General features: G+C 47.5%; 1 protein-coding gene across 3 annotated transcripts in view; it reads left to right on the top strand.

Moving 5' to 3' along the window:
• LOC137798689 (voltage-dependent T-type calcium channel subunit alpha-1I-like) overlaps positions 1 to 21,390 on the top strand; it is a 79,383-nt gene that overhangs the window by 35,730 nt on the left and 22,263 nt on the right. For all 3 annotated transcript variants that reach the window (XM_068595592.1, XM_068595593.1, XM_068595594.1), the window contains exons 13-26: positions 1,966 to 2,047; positions 2,637 to 2,803; positions 5,099 to 5,169; positions 6,221 to 6,692; positions 7,296 to 7,396; positions 9,086 to 9,209; positions 9,499 to 9,567; positions 11,691 to 11,869; positions 12,416 to 12,542; positions 13,778 to 13,903; positions 14,204 to 14,293; positions 17,784 to 17,976; positions 19,305 to 19,456; positions 21,221 to 21,330. In XM_068595592.1, the coding sequence (XP_068451693.1) occupies positions 1,966 to 2,047; positions 2,637 to 2,803; positions 5,099 to 5,169; positions 6,221 to 6,692; positions 7,296 to 7,396; positions 9,086 to 9,209; positions 9,499 to 9,567; positions 11,691 to 11,869; positions 12,416 to 12,542; positions 13,778 to 13,903; positions 14,204 to 14,293; positions 17,784 to 17,976; positions 19,305 to 19,456; positions 21,221 to 21,330 (2,063 nt within the window). The remainder of the gene's footprint in view (positions 1 to 1,965; positions 2,048 to 2,636; positions 2,804 to 5,098; positions 5,170 to 6,220; positions 6,693 to 7,295; positions 7,397 to 9,085; positions 9,210 to 9,498; positions 9,568 to 11,690; positions 11,870 to 12,415; positions 12,543 to 13,777; positions 13,904 to 14,203; positions 14,294 to 17,783; positions 17,977 to 19,304; positions 19,457 to 21,220; positions 21,331 to 21,390) is intronic.

Below are 21,390 nucleotides of genomic sequence, written 5' to 3' on the forward strand. Positions count from 1 at the left end.
GAAACGTTTAAACGCTGACAGCTGGAATGTGTTTAACTCCGTCCATCCGCTTCTCAAAGACCAGACTTTGACCTTCGGCAGTGACCTTCGCAGCTGACGCCAGCCGGGGCGCTCGTCCTCGACCCGATCGCCGTAATCACAACTGAGCAGATTCACAAGCGTTTAGTCATCGAGAGATGAGAGGAGGAAGTGGGTTATTGTTGCATCTCGAAGGAGAAAGGAAATTGTGAAAGATAACGAGGTTGAGCTCTGATATTAGTCAGAAAATATTGCATTTTGAGAATAATGTTGAGAATAAATCAAGCTACGAGCATTCTCCAAATGCAATGAAACTTTGACTCTCCTCTTTCAACCTCATTCTTAATATTTCTTCTTTATTTTTGACATTTTGATACCCTTTTCATATATAGTAGAAAATCTTCCTCCTCATTTTCTTCTTAGGCTCAACCTAATAATCCTCCATCTGTTTCCCTGGTTTCAACATTCATATAGCTACAGTTACCAAGTAACTATGTCATAATATATAGAATATAAATGTATACAATATATAACAATACATTGGAGACCAGGTTACGGCATGTATTGACTATATTCCTGTACATTTTGTATTGGGGGTGAAAACAGAGCCAGCTGATTTTACAGTGTAAATTCCATCATCACACTGTAGAAATGATAATTACAGTATTTGTCACAGTCGTGATATTTATCTGAGGCTGTATCAGCAGTCAAAACATGACACGGTTGTGTATTAAACACAGCGCAGCGTTTGAAGCCGTCCGTCTCAGCTGTCAGGCTGTCAAACTCACAGATGTATTATTGGAGAAAATTACTTTGCGGCTGAGTAACCGGGCGGATTTCCTTCTCCTTGAGCGGATCACAGCGTTCCCGTATTCGCGGCACGTGTGAGTTGGAGGCGGAACTCCGACACAAATCAGGAGGCGTCTGGCTGATCCCTCATGAAGCGCCTTTCATGCTCTCACTTGTAGCTCTTCTGCTCACTCGGGAGCGTTGAGCCCAATTTACTACACCTTCTACATCGTGGAGAACAAAAAAGGAAAGGAAAGGGACGTTCCCGTTGGATTAGCCGAACCTGTGGGGCTGTTAGAGGAGCGTGCTGACAGTTTGAGGGGTTTCACCACCTGGCAATCTCAAATATGTTGGGGAAGGAGTCGGCAGGAGGTCCAGTCTTACATCACATCTGTTACAGGGCTCTTTAGAGCCGCCATAGGATGAAGGTCTCAGTGGTTCTCAAACTGTGGGGCGCAACCCTCTAGTGGGACACAGAGGTATTACAGGTGGGGCACAGGGGGGATGTATATATATATATATATATATATATATATATATATATATATATATATATATATATATATATATATATATATATATATATATATATATATATATATATTATTTTTGAAGAAGAAGAATCTTTTATTAATCCCACAGTGGTGGAATTATTCTCTGCATTTAGTATTTAGTATTTTTTTTAGTATTTAAGGAGCTTTGTGCTGCTGTGAAGCTCTGGGGCTTCAGTGCCTTGCTCGAGGACACTTCAACATTAAACTATGGGGAGAAAACATGGACCGAACCCAACCATCTTTTTGCCAAATATTAGTTATTTTTTTGCACACGTATATAACTTAATTTGCATTATTTTAATGTTATAGCACATGTTATTAGTTTTTGTCTGATAGAGCAATCTGGTTTACTTGAGATTTCAATTTTCTTTAATCTATGGATTAAAAAATGGAGGAGTCTCAAAAAATTGGACCATTTTGTTCCAATGTTGTTGGGGCGATGGGGCCCGAACATTTTACTTCCTCCAAAGTGGGGCGTGACAGAAAAAGTTTAAGAACCGCTGGTCTAGCTCGTGCATTAGCCCCTTAGCATTAGCCACCATAGCATTAGCCCCGTGTAATTCAAAACATTCCCTGTTTTATTCCCCTTCTCCTTTGTCTACAGGGTGATGCCAACCGCTCTTATTCAGAGGACGACCACTCCTCTTTTGACGAGAGCGAGAAACACGACTCCATCAAGTTTTCTGGTGAGCTGATGACGTGCTACTGGGATTTGTCTGAAAACATTCAGTGTTTGTGTCTGACATGGAAAAAAAGAATCAGAGGAGGATTTTTCATTCACACGTTTTAAGAATAAATTTGTTCGATTGCATTTGAACTTTCAATATTTTGCCAAGCATAAGAACGTTTTTTGGGGATATATTTACCCGATATAATGTACCTGATAAAATATACTTCTCATCAAAATATATTAAAATACAACAAGTACTCTTCCTTTATTTCACCCTATAGAACATAAACAGGTAATCACCGAACATGTGAAGGTTGAAAAAAAAGGATTAGAGCGGAGAGACACGCCCACCTTCAATAAGACACGCCCACTTTCAATAAGACACGCCTATCTTTAATAAGACACGCCTACATTCAATAAGACACGCCTACCTAAAATAAGACACGCCCACCTTCATTAAGACACACCTATATTCAATAAGATCGTAGTCTTGATTGTAAAGTTGCATTAAAAAAGTGAAATATTTTGAAATAAGCAACATGCAAAAAATAAATAAATAAATATTTTTACCTGCTCTTTTTTTGTTGTTGTTCAACTCCCTCCAGACCCGAGGATCTGCACGCTGACGCCCAACGGTCACCTGGAGCTGGGGGCCCTCTCGGGGCCCAGGAGCTCGTACTCCTCGGAGAGGCGGAGCTTCACGGCGGAGTCCAGAAAGAGCAGCGTGCTCAGCCTGGGCAAGAGCAGCCTGGAGAGACGCTCCCTCTCTCTGGTACTCATGAATACTTTGCCAGACCGTTTATCGTCTCGCTTTAGACCTCCTAGCTTTCCCTCGGTCTGGAGCACACGGACAGAGTGAAGCCGAGACCATTCAAAGACCAGGGAGGGCGTGGGAACTTTCAGCGTTGGCCGAGTTAGACACGATCGCTCGAAAATCCTGAACTAAAATACCACGAACACGTGAAACCAGCTTAAGTTAACCTTTTAAAAACACCTGTTTTTGAAACCTCCGCTTGAAAATGTCATACCCAAACTCAAAAGAATATATCTCTGCAACCACAAGAGGATATTTAAATAATGTTGGTGTTACAATGACGAGAACCCTGGTACGGTTTGTCCAGCTGTGTATATATCTGTAGATATGTTACTGGTTAAGAGTGAATGAAGATGACACAACACAAATTAAAAAGGCTTTCAGGTTAGCCTGAAGACAAAATAATCACTTTCATGATAGTCTTCTGAAAGATGCAGCTGCAGCTTTAAACCTCCCCTCTGAACCACCATATGATAACATACATCATATGATAACATACACCATATGATAACATACATCATATGATAACATACACCATATGATAACATACATCATATGATAACATACACCATATGATAACATACACCATATGATAACATACACCATATGATAACATACACCATATGATAACATACACCATATGATAACATACATCATATGATAACATACATCATATGATAACATACACCATATGATAACATACACCATATGATAACACTGTAAACACACACACACAGCATCCAGTTGCCATCGCAACTCGTCTTAATTGCCCGGCCGTCCCCTCTTCTGTTGATCGGCAGAGAACGAGAGGACGTGGCGATGAGAGGATGTCTCTCACCTGCAGAGGTCACGGGGTCAAACTCTGTGGGTGTGGAGGATCCACTCGGCTCTGAAGTCTCCTCCTCCCTCCTCCCGTTTAATTTACCGGTTACATCACTCGCAGCAAAAGAACAGAAATAATAAACGAGTGGAGAAGAAAGTTTGTTTGGTGAAGTTTTGCTTCGGTTTTTATTCGAAGCTCCGATAAGCGTCTCGCTCCGTCTTTGAGGTTTAGGGTTAAGGGTTAAGATTAGGTTTAGGGTGAAGGTTAGGGGTTAAGATGAGGTTTAGGGTGAAGGTTAGGGGTTAAGATTAGGTTTAGGGTGAAGGTTAGGGGTTAAGATTAGGGTTAAGGTGAGAGTCAGGGCTTAAAGGGCTACACTTAAAGCATACACGTTTGTTTGTAGACTATTTTGAGACCTGATGTGGATCAGACGTCTTTTAAAACACATTTAAAGGTTCACAGAAGTCATCGATCCAAACAAGAACATTTGAAAAAAAAAAAGAGAAGTTGGGTAAAGATTGCAAAATGTCCCACTTACCTGTAAGGACCTCCAGAATGTGTTTTGTGGATCAATAGAATGCATAACGCACAAAAACAAAGCAGAAAGAAAAACGTCCCTTAGCTCAGCGACACGGTGGTGGTGGAGGTGTGCGTGGTCCTCTGGGGACAAACCCAACGTCAACGGGGATATGCAATCAAATTACCAATGCATGAGCCAGCTACACTCCACGTGAGAAGAGGCTGCAGAACACAAAGAATGCATTTCTACAAGACGTGTGTGTGGTTTGTCGAGGGCAAAACCCACAATTACACCCATCACACACGCAGAATTTTGGAGTTTGGGTTTGGTCCTATACTTCTACTTGATTGTTACGTATTCCAACGGTCGCTGTTCGGTTCCCTCGTACAAAGTGGTCAACGTTGAGTTGTTTGACTTGTATCTCGAGCTTTTCCGTCGTTTTTTTGGAATCTAAACTTGGTCGTTTCTCTTTAACTTGGGATTTTATTTTAAGAAGACCGTATGCACGAAACGAGCGGAAAATCGTCACGTGTCGCCGGAATTTTACTCAAGAAAACGCTCTGAAAACTTCCCGTAATAACCCAAACAAACTGTTGTGTGAGGATACGCTGACTCTGCACATTTGTTGCGCAACCCACTTACATGGCGTGCGTTGCGTATGTGCGTTAGAAGCCTTTTTACAACCCTTCATATCCACATGTGCAGCACCATGTTGGGGGTTCGGTCTCAGTTCTATTGATATATTTTGTATCGCCCAAAATCACAAATTCCAAATGTGCCTCAGAGGGATGGGACTCTTCGGTTTGCACCGTCTTTGATCGACTTATTGCGACATATTTACGCATTCTCGTCAACTTCACTGTCCAGTGTTTGCAGAGATTATATTTACTGAACTGTGTGTCTATTCCAGCGTCACGGCCGCAGTCCCAACTACCACAACTGGGGGCGCCCTTTCCTCCCACAGTCCACATGGAGCAGCAGGTAGGCGATCAGGTTTCACTTTCAGCAACGAGTTGAATGATTCCTAATCCCGCCACCAACACGGAGACACCACACCTTTCCTGTTGTGTCCTGTTTGTATGAGCTTCACGACTATTGATTGTCTCCTGATGGATGCTTCATGGTTGTGAAGAAACCAGCCTAGTTTGAGACCCTTTCCTCTAAAATGTCCCCAAACTATAAAGTGTGTGTCTCTGCAGCCACTAGGGCTGTTTAATAATGTTGTGTTATAATAAAGCAACACATGTGAGATGTTGTTCAGATGTGTAAATATCAGTCTACATGTTTCTGGTTCAGAGGAAATGAAGATGACACACAGAAAGAAATGAAAAGGTTTCATGTCCAACTCTAAAAAAATGACTTTCAGTATGATTATTAGTTTGAAATGATGCAGCTGTAAAGTCACAACTCTAACAAACCATAACACAACATGTGAACATTCAACATGTGAAGGTTCTCTCTGTAAAGATTGACTTTGATAAAGTGAAGCAGAACAAAGTTAGAGAGGGTTTAGAACAGAGAACATTCAGGCGAGGACCCAATGGCCCCAATGGACTCATTGCGTCCATTGGGTCCAATAGGGGCCATTGGGTCCATTGGGTTCAATGGGGGCCATTGGGTCCAATAGGGGCCATTGGGTCCATTGGGTTCAATGGGGGCCATTGGGTCCAATGGGGGCCATTGGGTCCATTGGATCCAATAGGGGCCATTGGGTCCATTGAGTCCAATGGGGGCCATTGGGGCCATTGGGTCCAAGAGGGGCCATTGGGTCCATTGGGCCCAATGGGGGCCATTGGGCCCAATGGGGGCCATTGGGTCCATTGGGTCCATTGGGGTCCATCGGGGCTATTTGATATTTGATACCATATATTTCACTTGTGTACTACTTATTGTGTTCACTACATCTAAATACAGCAGTTTTGGCCTTTTTTTCTTGAAACAAGTTATGATTCATAGTTTTGTACAACACTCGCTCAGTCTGCCCCTCAGAGGCCGAGGGGTTGGATTCTAAAAGGTTAAACTTGTCGTTTAGGTCCAGCTCCAACAGTCTGGGCCGGAGGAGCTATGGGTTCGGCGGCGCTCCTCTGGTGGGAGGCAGCCTCCGCGTGCACGGCACCCGCTCCCCTTACGCCTACGCCTACGCCGCCGCCGCCGAGCAGGAGTCCCTCCTCTCCAACTCCCGTCACGCCCCGCCCCCTCATCACCCGGCCCCGCCCCCGCCGCTCCTCTCCAGACACTTCGCCGTGCGGCGGGACCGGCGGGCCCTCTCCCTGGAGCACCCGGAGCTGCACCCGGAGGTGCCCCCGCAGGGCCCGGCGCCCGCCGTCCAGCCGGATCCGGGGAGGAGGAGCGTGTCCGGGGCCGGCGGATCCATCACGGGGGGCTCGGACCACCGGGATTGTAACGGCAAGACGCCGGGTCCACACCTGCAGCTGATGGCACAGGTTTACCCTCAAGTCAACGCGCGCAAGGACCGAGCCGACCTCGACGAGGAGACGGATTACGTGAGTGACGGAGAACCAGCCCCTGTTTTACATTTTACATTTCATTCAGCTGACGCTTTCATACAAAGAGACTTACAATAAGTGCATTCAGCCGTGAGAAAGACAAACTACAGTAAGAGACATTCAAGTGCTACTAAAGTACTGTTAGGTCCTACTTTCCATATTCAAGGTGTCGTCAAAAAAGATGTGTTTTCAGTTTGCGAAGGAAGATGTAGAGGCTTCCAAACAGTCGTGACCAGTCGTGACAGTCGTGAGTGTTTAGCTCGCAGTGGCGAGCTAAAGTGGCGAGCTAAAGTGGCGAGCTAAACGCTGCAAGCCGAGCGGAGTGAATCTTCAGATGACGCCGTGCCATTGAGTTGTGTGATTGCCTTATATTTTATTCTAATAGGTTCCCCAGATTGACTAGATGATATTGAAAAAACAAAAACGGAACATAAATCCGAATCATTGAGGCAGTAGTGGTACAGATGAGGCGGCAGCTTTGGTTCATCTCATCTCTTTGCAGTCAATTCACGAGATTCCCTTCGCTCGCCAGAAACAGATTAAATAATTGAATAGCTTTTTAAACCTTCTTCTCGTTCTGCGTTGCTCTCTCTCCTCCAGAGTTTGTGCTTCCGCGTCCAGAAGATGATGGAGGTGTACAAGCCGGACTGGTGTGAATCCAGAGAGCAGTGGTCCGTCTACATGTTCTCCCCTCAGAACAAGTGAGTGGACGGCTTCAGCTGTCAATCAAACCAGATCCAACCTTCATGTGTTAAAGCTGCATTCTCTCTCCTGACCACCAGGGGGCGACTCCTCTGGTTGTATAGAAGTCTATGCTTCATGTGTTCACGCTGCATTCTCTCTCCTGACCACCAGGGGCCGACTCCTCTGGTGGTATAGAAGTCTATGCTTCATGTGTTAAAGCTGCATTCTCTCTCCTGACCACCAGGGGGCGACTCCTCTGGTTGTATAGAAGTCTATGCTTCATGTGTTCACGCTGCATTCTCTCTCCTGACCACCAGGGGCCGACTCCTCTGGTGGTATAGAAGTCTATGCTTCATGTGTTAAAGCTGCATTCTTTCTCCTGACCACCAGGGGGCGACTCCTCTGGTTGTATAGAAGTCTATATAAGTGACTCTACTTCTCTCTTGATGTATTCTCTCAGTAAACATTGTAAACATGAGTTTATGTCTCAATCTCTAGTTTCTAGTCTTCTTCTATACAGCACGATGTTCATTTAGTACATTATGGTCTGTTAGAGTCAAACAGACCATAATAAGTCCATAATACGCTTTAGGGGGCGTGGCTACAGAGTGATTGACAGGTCTCATCCAGCGTTTCTATGTCACTGCTTTGCATTTTAAACATGTTAACTTTCGTTCATTGGTTGCAAAAAATCAAAGATGGAGACGTCCAAACTGTCAAACTCGAGGCTAATGTTAGCTAACGCTAGCAGCACCATCCTCGTACCGTGGCTGAACAGCAAGCTGCATAGCAGAACCATTTGTCGAATGAAAACAAGATGTCTTCCCGTTTCACAAAGGGCTCGTTGAAGTGATGTTGCTGTTTGTTTCCTCCAAACCATCTTCCTCTTCCTCTTCCTCTTCTACTCTCCAGACAACGTTATTGACTCTGGGCTCTGAGTTGTGTTTGTCTTTGCTACTACGTTTATTTCTCTCTCTCCCAACCTCCCAAAATGCATCTGTGGTGGAGAGCCCCCCCCCCCCCCCTCCTCTCCTACGCCCGCCTGAAAGCAACATGAAGGAAAAAAGATCGTTCAGTCATCCGCTCGCCCGATTCCCAGCGTGCTGATAGCCACTTAAAGGGAAGCCGGGCCCCGGGCGTGTTTATGCTTCCTGGCAGGTGCCATCTGTCAAGCGAGGGCGGCGCGCGGGTGTGTGTGTGTGTGTGTGTGTGTGTGTGTGTGTGTGTGTGTGTGTGTTTGTGTTGGCGGTGGCCTACGTGTGTGTGTGTGTGTTTATGTCAGGCCACATCTCTGCTAGCGGATGATTTTGCATATGTGCACGTGGGAGTTTGTGTATGTGCGTGTGTGTGTGTGTGTGTGTGTGTGTGTGTGTGTGTGTGTGTGTGTGAGCATATGCGCCGCGCTGACGCCTCGGTGTGCTTTTGCTCCAGCGAGTGCGTCCAAGTTGAATTGAAAAGGAGCCGATGGCAGGACTCGTGTCTTCTGCAGCGTTCACACCCAACGTCCATGATGCTAGCAGATATTACCGCTAGCTAGCCGGCCGTTAGCATGTTGTTTAACGCTCTGCTCGTGCATAGAAACAGGTGAAATCTGATTGGATGAGCTCTACGTAACTCTCATGCTGCTGGCCTCAGCGTGATATAACAAGGATGTATTTGGAGACAATGACAGCGGTGTCCTTCCTCTTCCTCTTCCTCTTCCTCAGGTTCAGGCTGCTCTGCCAGTCCATCATCGCCCACAAGCTCTTTGACTACGTGGTGCTGAGCTTCATCTTCCTCAACTGCATCACGGTGGCTCTGGAGAGGCCCAAGATCCTGCAAGGCAGCCTGGTGAGAGCCGGGAGGTCTCTGTGTCTTCATCTTCATCATCGTCTTCATCATCATTGTCTTCTTCATCGTCGTCTTTGTCATCATTGTCGTTGTCGTCGTCGTCGTCATCATCCATCCTGTATCTCGTCTCTTCTCATCCTCTTTTCTTCATCCTGTATCTCTTCTCCTCTTTTCTCCATCCTGTATCTCTTCTCCTCTTTTCTTCATCCTGTATCTCTCCTCCTCTTTTCTCCGTCCTGCATCTCTTCTTCTCCTCCCTCTAACTCTTTCCCTTCCTCTTCTGTTGCAGGAGAGACTTTTCCTCACCATCTCCAACTACGTCTTCACGGCCATCTTTGTGGCGGAGATGACCGTCAAGGTAAACCGTCCTCTCTTCTCTACGCTCTTCTACACTTCTTTCCTCCCTTCATTTCCTTTGCTGTTCTCTTCTCCTTTCATCCCTCCATCTTTCCTTCCCGGCTTCTCTTCTTCTCTCGACATCGATCAGTCGCTCACGGCGGTCGTTAGTGTGAGTTACTGAGAAGTTCTTTAAGCTACTGCTGGACTTCCATCAATAAGCACATACACACACACACACACACACACACACACACACACACACACACACACACACACACACACACGCATCTTTCCCTCCCTCCCTGCTGGTGTAATCTTGTTGCAGGCCGGCCCGTCTGATCGCTCTCTGAGGAGCAATAATTAAACACAGTTTCCACTCCAAGACACACACACACACACACACACACACACACACACACACACACACACACACACACACACGAGCGGTGGTGATCAGTGTAAACAGTGTTACCTGCACGCAGCGAGTTTGACCTTGAACATCAGAGTCTAATTAGAAACCAGGAGGGGACACACACACACACACACACACACACACACTCACACACACACACACACACACACACACACACACACACACACACACAGACACACACACACACACACACACACACACACACACACACACACTCATCTCTAAAGATTAAGATCTAAAGTATCTAAATCTGCAATAATAATCACAATAAACAGAAGCATCAACATATTCAGTTTAAAAAACCTGTTTTTCTGTGTTTTACTTCTCTTTGCTTCCACCTTAACAGACGGGTTATTGGACATGACCGTCTCCTTCTTCATGTGTCATGTGACGCGCTTTCAGCCGAGTCTGAGGACCAATGAGATCGCTGGACCTCGAAATGGCTAAATAAAAAATAAAAAAAGCAGAAATATCTTTTCCGGTCTTGCGTCGCAATTTCAAGACATGATGCCGGTCAGTGTCAAAGGTCACAGGGATGTCGCTGACATCCGACGTCGCAAGGGGGACTAAAAAATAATTAAAATAAAATAAACCAACACTTATATCTTCTCACAAGGGTTACGGTACTTTAGCAATTTAAATGAATTAAATCCGACCTGTGGACGAGGAGATAGCACCGTTTAAGTTTTGAATAAACGCTCATTTTTGGAAAAAAAGAGCTTTGGGGCTTATGCAGTGTTAAACATCAGATGTCAAAAACACAATCACGCTGTCACGCGTACAATAATCGCCATATATTTTCTTCTAAGTGATATTCCAAACGGCGTTTGAACGTATTTTCGGTTTGAAAGTGAAGCGGCAGCGCGGCTTTGCTAACAATCGACCTGCCAGCGTTCAGCCGCCGCGGCGTCTTATCGCTTCTTCTGCTTTGTTGCATCCTCCAGCGGTCCCTGAAGGGGCCTTCAGCGCAGCGCCGCTGCTATTAATAACACGGCGGATGTATTAAAACTGTCAAAAAACGTGACAAAGGACCCCGTCGTATACGGGACGTGACGGCGGCGGATCTCACGGCGACGCCCGATGAGATATTCTCTGGCGGTTTAAGAGTGTTTGGAGCGCGTCGGCTGTCGAGGGAGGAAGATGGACGCTTCCTCCACGGCGCTGCGGGCGATCCTACAACTCCAGTCTCTTTTTCTTTCTTCATCTCTCTCTCTCTCTCTGGCTGTCTTGGTTTTTCCTCCAACTTTTTTTTCTTTGTCAGTCTTTGCGCGCCGCCGCCGCCGCGGCGCCTGTCACCGTCGCTCGCTTTGACTTCTTCAAAGGCGGGAGGAGCTCTGCGAGCCGGAGGCTCGGCGTTCCCGGCCCGGCATCTCGTCCTGGCTCCTGATCCGATCCCCCAGTGAGCGAGGCCTCCAACCCGGCTCCAGCTGGAAGGCGACAGACACACACTGAGATGTGTCTCTGCAGCAACAGTCACAAACAGCCTTTAGCCTCGTGGGCGCATTTTGGGGGCTCAGACGTTAGCATAGCGCAACGTTAGCATAGCGCAAGTCAGTGGTTCACAATGCTGCTGTCAGCAGAATAGAAGCTGGTTTACGCAACAAACAAACACGATGTTGACGTGGATTCAACATCCCGGCGACTATGAGGATCATTTAAATGTGTGTGTGTGTGTGCGTGTGTGTGTGTGTGTGTGTGTGTCTCCTCAGGTGGTGTCCATGGGTCTGTACCTGGGCCAGAAGGCTTATCTCAGGAGCAGCTGGAACATCCTGGACGGCTTCCTGGTGTTCGTGTCGCTCACCGACATCGTGGTGTCGATGGCCGGCGGCGCGAAGATCCTCGGGGTTCTCCGAGTTCTCCGCCTGCTCAGGACGCTACGCCCCCTCAGGTCAGGAGGACTCACTGTCGTTAGGGGGCGACTCCTCTGGTTGTATAGAAGTCTACGCTTCATGTGTTAAAGCTGCATTCTCTCTCCTGACCACCAGGGAGCGACTCCTCTGGTTGTATAGAAGTCTCTGCTTCATGTGTTAAAGCTGCATTCTCTCTCCTGACCACCAGGGGGCGACTCCTCTGGTTGTATAGAAGTCTCTGCTTCATGTGTTAAAGCTGCATTCTCTCTCCTGACCACCAGGGGGCGACTCCTCTGGTTGTATAGAAGTCTATGCTTCATGTGTGAAAGCTGCATTCTCTCTCCTGACCACCAGGGGGCGACTCCTCTGGTTGTATAGAAGTCTCTGCTTCATGTGTTAAAGCTGCATTCTCTCTCCTGACCACCAGGGGGCGACTCCTCTGGTTGTATAGAAGTCTATAGGAAATGAGTCCTCGTAAATTTAAACCCCTTTAGAGTCAAACGGACCATAAAGCAGGGCCCACATGTGGTCACTTCCTGTCCGCTCACTCTCTGGGTCTCTGTGCCCCCCTCTTCGTCTTCCAGGGTGATCAGCAGAGCTCCAGGGCTGAAGCTGGTGGTCGAGACTCTCATCACGTCCCTGAAGCCCATCGGCAACATCGTCCTCATCTGCTGCGCCTTCTTCATCATCTTTGGGATTCTGGGAGTTCAGGTAAACTCGTGGAGCCTCATTGCTCAAGGGGTCAAACCATCGGCCTCACACGTCGACCCCTCTGCTCCCCGTTGAGAGGTTTTATGTGCCAGGATGTAAGTGGGTCAATCATTCTCTTAACTTCCATTGAGAGCAAAACCAAGAAAATTTGATGCTTCAATTTTAAAAAATAACCTATTTTTAGACTATTTCCTATAATGTCCTCAAACTATAAAGTGTGTGTCTCTGCAGCCACGAGGGCTATTTGAATAATGTTGTGTTATAATAAAGCAACACATGTGAGATGTTGTTCAGATGTGTAAATATCAGTCTACATGTTTCTGGTTCAGAGGAAATGAAGATGACTCACAGAAAGAAATGAAAAGGTTTCAGGTCCAACTCTAAAAAAAAAAGACTTTCAGGATGATTATTAGTTTGAAATGATGCAGCTGTAAAGTCACAACTCTAACAAACCAGAACACAACATGTGAACATTCTCTCTGTAAAGGTTGACTTTGATAAAGTGAAGCAGAATAAAGTTACAGAGGGTTTAGAACAGAGAACATTCAGGCGAGGCCCCAATGGACCCAATGGCTCCAATGGACCCAACGGACCCAATGGCCCCAATGGACTCATTGGGTTCAATGGAGCCGTTTGAATTTCCTCATGTACCAAATCATATATTCCACTTGTATATTACTTATGGTGTTGAAAACATCCAATACATTTGGGTTTTCTTCATGAAACAAGTTATGATTTACAGTTTTATAAAACAATCCCTCAGTCTTCCAGTGCGGCGATGGGTTTTCAAGAGGTCAGAACATCAGTCCACAAACCAACATCAGTTATTTATCTCCCGTCAGTCACTCGATGGTATTTCTTGCAAACGTACAGCTGACTTGGTTTTCCTGTGTTTTATTCCATCAGTGTGTTTTCTTGGACCCCCGTAGCTTCACATTATTATTCCTCCGGCGTCCGCCGTTACGCATCATTCCTCTCAGTCCCGTTCTTTGATGCGTTCGATATGATTGAGAATTTAAAAAAAGAAAGAATCTTCTCTCAGGACTGAAAACCTGCAGCGTTGATATGGAGCGCTTCTGGTTCTTCATCCACTTACAGACGCTAATTATGAAATGACTTCAGAAGACGCACCGGAGGAGCGTTGTCATGACTTCACCAGAAATGTATCCTCATTCCCTTCTGTGTGTGTGTGTGTGTGTGTGTGTGTGTGTGTGTGTGTGTGTGTGTGTCTTCAGCTCTTCAAAGGGAAGTTCTTCTACTGCGCCGGCTTCGATGTGAAGAACATCACGAACAAGTCGGACTGTCTGGCTGCCAGCTACCGCTGGGTTCACCACAAATACAACTTTGACAACCTCGGACAGGTGCGAGAGAGACGCAGACGTATTAATAATGCATTAATGCATTCATGCATTAATTCATTAATTCATAAATAGCACACTCTGTAGGAGAGATGTCTGCTGCTCTCTGAATACAGAGAGAAGCATTACAAAAATACCGTTTTTTAAAGACGTTAATGCAACGAAAAACGTTAGTTAACTACGACAGCGCAGAAAGTAACAGCTGACTGAATAATCTCCTTTGATATTAAATATATATATGTGTGTGTGTGTGTGTGTGTGTGTGTGTGTGTGTGTGTGTGTGTGTGTGTGTGTGTCCTTCAGGCTCTGATGTCCCTGTTTGTGCTGGCCTCAAAAGACGGCTGGGTCAACATCATGTACCACGGACTGGACGCGGTGGGGATCGACCAGCAGGTGAGAACACACACACACACACACACACACACACACACACACACACACACACACACACACACTATCTCCAGGAGACAGATTCCTACAGATCATAAGCAGCCTCGTTGTCTTACATTTCTTATAATTTGTCTTTTGCTCCTGTCACATTGTTCCTCTTTGGTCTTGATTTAATCTGGAATATTTGATAAACTCCTCCCAGTTTTTTTGGGGGGGGAGGAGCTTAAAAGAAAACATGCTTCTCAACGCCGCCGGCTTGTGATAGCGACCGCCTGTCGCCTCTGGATCGCCGATGCGAAACGCAGGACGACGGCGTGACGTCAGAGTCCAGCGATGCGGACGAGTCCTCCGAAGCGGCTTCCTCCCTCCAGAGCTGGTCTGATTTGAAAAACCTTTCAGGGAGAATCTATTAAAGACGCGCTTTGTTATCCGGGAGGATTCGGTTCTCGGCGCCTCGGGGGGGCAGAACCCTCGCCGGCCCGACACGGCTCTGAGTGACTGATCCCATTTGCGCTCTCAGCACTCGGCGCTCCTCAGAATGTGAAGGGCCGACGCTCGTCTCCGGCTTTATTGCACCTGCACTTGATTTGGTTTGCTAATGACTTCCTCTCCTGCCAGTCTTCCTCAGCGGTGGCGGCTCCGGGTTCTCTTGGAGTCCACCGGCTCCGGAGTCGGTTCCTTAATTTGCCGGAGAGGCCTCTGGCAGCACTCCAGACGTTCCTCAAAACTGGACAAATGAGAAGAGTTCCCTCAATCACAACGTCTTTCATGTAGAACACGGATATGTAAACGGACTCCAAGGACCTTTAACGGGCTCTTAGTCCTGGTCCTCTATAGTCTCAGTGTAGTCCTGGTCCTCTATAGTCTCAGTGTAGTCCTGGTTCTCTCTAGTCTCAGTGTAGTCCTGGTTCTCTCTAGTCTCAGTGTAGTCCTGGTTCTCTATAGTCTCAGTGTAGTCCTGGTCCTCTGTAGTCTGAGTGTAGTCCTGGTCCTCTCTAGTCTGAGTGTAGTCCTGGTCCTCTATAGTCTCAGCCTAGTCCTGGTCCTCTCTAGTCTCAGCGTAGTCCTGGTCCTCTCTTGTCTCAGTGTAGTCCTGGTCCTCTCTTGTCTCAGTGTAGTCCTGGTCCTCTCTTGTCTCAGTGTAGTCCTGGTCCTCTGTAGTCTCAGTCTAGTCCTGGTCCTCTATAGTCTCAGTGTAGTCCTGGTCCTCTCTAGTCTCAGTGTAGTCCTGGTTCTCTATAGTCTCAGTGTAGTCCTGGTCCTCTGTAGTCTCAATATAGTCCTGGTCCTCTATAGTCTCAGTGTAGTCCTGGTCCTCTATAGTCTCAGTGTAGTCCTGGTCCTCTATAGTCTCAGTGTAGTCCTGGTCCTCTATAGTCTCAGTGTAGTCCTGGTCCTCTATAGTCTCAGTGTAGTCTTGGTCCTCTATAGTCTCAGTGTAGTCCTGGTCCTCTATAGTCTCAGCCTAGTCCTGGTTCTCTATAGTCTCAGTGTAGTCCTGGTCCTCTATAGTCTCAGCCTAGTCCTGGTTCTCTATAGACTCAGTGTAGTCCTGGTCCTCTATAGACTCAGTGTAGTCCTGGTCCTCTAGAGACCTCCATCAGTTTCCAGACCCTCAGAGAGAAGATGGTCTGGTTCTAGAGAGTTCTTCTTAAAGATCCTCATCGGAGCCACCGGGTCAGATTCTGGTGAAACCAGATGACATCATGGAGGTTCACCAGGACCTCCTTCAGCTCAGACTCCAGCAGAGACCAGTCCACCGTGGACTAGACCCGGATCCGGCCTCACCTTTTCTAAAGGGTCCCACTTTAATCCACAGGGGGCGCCAGACCCCCCGCTGCCTGAAAGCTCCTCGTAGCGGCTTCAAAACCCCGTTAGCTCCTCGCTGTCCTTCCACTGGCCGTGAGCCTCACAGAGACGCTACATGGTCAGCTGGGGACGGCAGATTGGAGTGGGAGGACCCCCGTGGGAGGACCCCGTGGGAGGACCCCGTGTGAGGACCCCGTGTGGGACGTCTTCTCCTGGCGCTCTGCAGCCCGTCCCTGGACGGGCGCCGCATGAATAGTCGACTCTCACTTTTCTTTTTTTCTTCTTCTTTTTCTCAAACGTGCACTTTTTTGGAGTTTTTGCCCTCCAGCGAGCGGCCGTTAGGAAGACGGGCGTGCTGGTTTTTGGGCGTGCTGGTTTTGGGGCCTAATGGTTTTGGGGCGTGCTGGTTTTTGGGCGTGCTGGTTTTGGGGCACAATGGTTTTGGGGTGTGCTGGTTTTGGGGCAGAAAGGTTTTGGGGCACAATGGTTTTGGGGCATAATGGTTTTGGGGCATAATGGTTTTGAGGCATAATGGTTTTGGGGCATAATGGTTTTGGGGCATGCTGGTTTTGGGGCATAAAGGTTTTGGGGCGTAATGGTTTTGAGGCATAATGGTTTTGGGGCATGCTGGTTTTGGGGCATGCTGGTTCTGGTTTTGGGGCATAATGGTTTTGGGGCACAATGGTTTTGGGGCATAATGGTTTTGGGGCATGCTGGTTTTGGGGCATGCTGGTTTTGGGGCACAATGGTTTTGGGGCATAAAGGTTTTGGGGCATAATGGTTTTGGGGCATAATGGTTTTGAGGCATAATGGTTTTGGGGCATAATGGTTTTGGGGCATAATGGTTTTGGGGCATAATGGTTTTGGGGCATAATGGTTTTGAGGCATAATGGTTTTGGGGCATAATGGTTTTGGGGCATAATGGTTTTGGGGCATAATGGTTTTGGGGCATAAAGGTTTTGGGGCATAATGGTTTTGAGGCATAATGGTTTTGGGGCATAATGGTTTTGAGGCATAATGGTTTTGGGGCATAATGGTTTTGGGGCATAATGGTTTTGGGGCATAATGGTTTTGAGGCATAATGGTTTTGGGGCATAATGGTTTTGGGGCATAATGGTTTTGGGGCATAATGGTTTTGAGGCATAAAGGTTTTGGGGCATAATGGTTTTGAGGCATAATGGTTTTGGGGCATAATGGTTTTGGGGCATAATGGTTTTGGGGCATAATGGTTTTGGGGCATAAAGGTTTTGGGGCATAATGGTTTTGGGGCATAATGGTTTTGGGGCATAATGGTTTTGGGGCGTAATGGTTTTGGGGCATAATGGTTTTGGGGCATAATGGTTTTGGGGCATAAAGGTTTTGGGGCATAATGGTTTTGAGGCATAATGGTTTTGGGGCATAATGGTTTTGGGGCATAATGGTTTTGGGGCATAAAGGTTTTGAGGCATAATGGTTTTGGGGCATAATGGTTTTGGGGCATGCTGGTTCTGGTTTTGGGGCATAAAGGTTTTGGGGCGTAATGGTTTTGGGGCATGCTGGTTTGGCCTCCTCCTCTTCCTCTGCTCTTCATCAAGTGCCACTTTGTTTCTTCCCAGCAGCTCTTGTCCTCACCATGTCCTTCCTCTCTCTCCCCCTCCTCTTCCTCCTCTTTCTCCTCTTTCTCCTCCTCCTCTTCCTCCTCCAGCCGTCGACCAACAACAGCCCGTGGATGCTGCTCTACTTCATCTCCTTCCTCCTCATCGTCAGCTTCTTCGTCCTCAACATGTTCGTCGGCGTGGTGGTGGAGAACTTCCACAAGTGCCGGCAGCACCAGGAGGTGGAGGAGGCCAAGCGGCGGGAGGAGAAACGCCAGCGGCGCATGGAGAAGAAGAGGAGAAGTAAGAAGAAGAGGAAGAGAGGGGGAGGGAGGAGGAGAGGCTTTGAAGTACAGGAAGGAGAGATGAAAAATACATGAAGAGGAGGAGGGGTGAAGTGTTGGAAGAGCAGGAAGGAAAGGCAGGAAGGAAAGGAAATGAGGATGGATGGGAAGGAGGGAGGACAGGACAGATGAAAGGATGGAGACACAATTGTAATAAAGGAGAAGAGGATCAATAAATACAAAGACAAACAAATGACGAGTCATTATCTCTCTGCCTCTCTGTCTCTCTGTCTCTTTGTCTCTTTGCCTCTCTGTCTCTTTGCCTCTCTGTCTCTCTGCCTCTCTGTCTCTCTGCCTCTCTGTCTCTCTGCCTCTCTGTCTCTCTGTCTCTTTGTCTCTTTGCCTCTCTCTCTCTCTGTCTCTCTGCCTCTCTGTCTCTCTGTCTCTTTGTCTCTTTGCCTCTCTGTCTCTTTGCCTCTCTGTCTCTCTGCCTCTCTGTCTCTCTGTCTCTTTGTCTCTTTGCCTCTTTGCCTCTTTGCCTCTCTGCCTCTCTGCCTCTCTGTCTCTCTGCCTCTCTGTCTCTCTGCCTCTCTGTCTCTCTGTCTCTTTGTCTCTCTGTCTCTCTGTCTCTCTGTCTCTCTGTCTCTTTGTCTCTCTGTCTCTTTGTCTCTCTGTCTCTCTGTCTCTCTGTCTCTTTGTCTCTTTGCCTCTCTGTCTCTCTGCCTCTCTGTCTCTTTGCCTCTCTGTCTCTCTGCCTCTCTGTCTCTCTGTCTCTTTGTCTCTCTGCCTCTCTGTCTCTCTGTCTCTTTGTCTCTCTGCCTCTCTGTCTCTCTGTCTCTTTGCCTCTCTGTCTCTCTGCCTCTCTGCCTCTCTGTCTCTTTGCCTGTGGAATAGATGATTTAAAGTCAGGATTAAACATGTACATTTCCTCTGGTACCCTGATTGTTTTACTTTCAGTGAAATGAGTTCACATGTGAGATGAAGTGAAACTTGAAAGAGTCCATCTGGCTCCAGTCCAAGAGACTCTCACTCGCTGATGACTGAACTTCATCTCATTCATAATTTCTTCTTTCTTCCTCTTCATATCACCTCACAGCTGCATCTCCTCTCTGCTCATTAAATCAATCACAGCAGCACATCTCTGCTTGTCTCTTTGTGTCTCTGTCTCTTTGTGTCTCTGTCTCTTTGTGTCTCTGTCTCTTTGCCCTTTCTGACTCTCTGTCTCTTTGTTTCTATGTCTCTCGGTCTTATTTAAATTTCCTCGCCTGATTCTTTCTCCTCCCTTCCTTCCTCCCTCCTTCCTTCCTCCCTCCTTCCTCCCTTCCTTCCTCGCCCCCTCCCCCCCAGAGGCCCAGAAGCTGCCGTACTACGCGTCGTACGGCAGAACCCGGCTGGCCATCCACACCTTGTGCACCAGCCACTACCTGGACCTGGCCATCACCTTCATCATCTGCATCAACGTCATCACCATGTCGCTGGAGCACTACAGCCAGCCGCAGGTGAGCGCGCCGTCCTGCAGGTGAGCGGGCGCGAGACAGACGGGTAGCCCCGCCCCCCCAAGACAGTCGGGTAGCCCTGCCCCCCGAGACAGACGGGTAGCCCCGCCCCCCCGAGACAGACGGGTAGCCCCGCCCCCCCGAGACAGACGGGTAGCCCCGCCCCCCCCGAAACAGACGGGTAGCCCCGCCCCCCGAGACAGACGGGTAGCCCCGCCCCCCCGAGACAGATGGGTAGCCCCGCCCCCCGAGACCCGGTTCTAGAGGGTTCTAGATGAAGAGAACGCTGTTAGCAATGATGAGGTCCTTCAGGAGTTATCAGAGGGAGACGTCCTTGTCTCTTTGTCTCTCTGCCTCTTTGTCTCTTTGCCTCTTTGTCTCTCTGTATATAATCAATAAGAGATAATCCCTGAGATCAATCATAATCTGAGTTTTAAGGTTTTCCAACTTCTTTGTGTTGCTGCTTCAGTGAAAATATTTGTTTGCATAGAATAATAATAAATAGATAGTTTTTCTTCACACTATGATCAAAAAGAACCAAAGAGAGTATTGATAAGGACCGAACCGATCAGCAGTATTGATGAGAGCTCTATCATGACTGACACCCTGACGATAGCGTCAGACGGGCTGCGGGGTCCTGGGTGGGCGTGGCCTCTCAGATGAAGATGAGTCAGCAGCTTCATCTGCCAGCGACCAAAACATTTATCTGGAAAACAAACATTCTGGCAGATTTCAGTTATTAGTCACGTAAAATGTTTCCGGGACGCTTCACAGCACGAATTCAGTCACACGACGCAGAGTTTACATGTTGCTGTATGAAGCAGCTTGTTAAGTTGTTAGTTTCTGGTGTCGACCTGTCAATCACCTGGTAGCCCCGCCCCTAAAGCGTCCCCAGCTTTATGGTCTGTTTGACTCTAATAGACCATAATGTACTAAATGAACATCAGGCTGTATAGAAGAAGACTAGAAACTAGAGATTGAGACATAAACTCATGTTTACAATGTTTACTGAGGGAATACATCAAGAGAGAAGTAGAGTCACTTATATAGACTTCTATACAACCAGAGGAGTCACCCCCTGGTGGTCAGGAGAGAGAATGCAGCTTTAACACATGAAGCATAGACTTCTATACAACCAGAGGAGTCGCCCCCTGGTGGTCAGGAGAGAGAATGCAGCTTTAACACATGAAGCATAGACTTCTATACAACCAGAGGAGTCGCCCCCTGGTGGTCAGGAGAGAGAATGCAGCTTTAACACATGAAGCATAGACTTCTATACAACCAGAGGAGTCGCCCCCTGGTGGTCAGGAGAGAGAATGCAGCTTCAACACATGAAGCAGAGACTTCTATACAACCAGAGGAGTCGCCACCTGGTGGTCAGGAGAGAGAATGCAGCTTTAACACATGAAGCATAGACTTCTATACAACCAGAGGAGTTGCCACCTGATGGTCAGGAGAGAGAATGCAGCTTTAACACGAAGTATAGACTTCTATACAACCAGAGGAGTCGCCCCCTGGTGGTCAGGAGAGATAATGCAGCTTTAACACATGAAGCATAGACTTCTATACAACCAGAGGAGTCGCCCCCTGGTGGTCAGGAGAGAGAATGCAGCTTTAACTCATGAAGCAGAGACTTCTATACAACCACAGGAGTCGCCCCCTGGTGGTCAGGAGAGAGAAAGCAGCTTTAACACATGAAGCACAGACTTCTATACAACCAGACAGAATGAAATAGTCTTGTAAGGTAAATGTATTTCTCTCCCTCAGTCTCTGGAGACGACGTTGAAGTACTGTAACTACTTCTTCACCTCCACGTTCGTGATCGAGGCCACTCTGAAGCTGGTGGCCTTCGGGTTCAGGCGCTTCTTCAAGGACAGGTAGGAAGGGGGCGGAGCCTGTGTGAGCACACACACACACACACACACACACACACACAC

Source organism: Clinocottus analis, unplaced genomic scaffold, assembly GCF_023055335.1.
Source record: "Clinocottus analis isolate CAN_PGR_092001 unplaced genomic scaffold, fCliAna1.0.p SCAF_31, whole genome shotgun sequence".
In the NCBI taxonomy this organism is placed as follows: Eukaryota; Metazoa; Chordata; class Actinopteri; order Perciformes; family Cottidae; genus Clinocottus; species Clinocottus analis.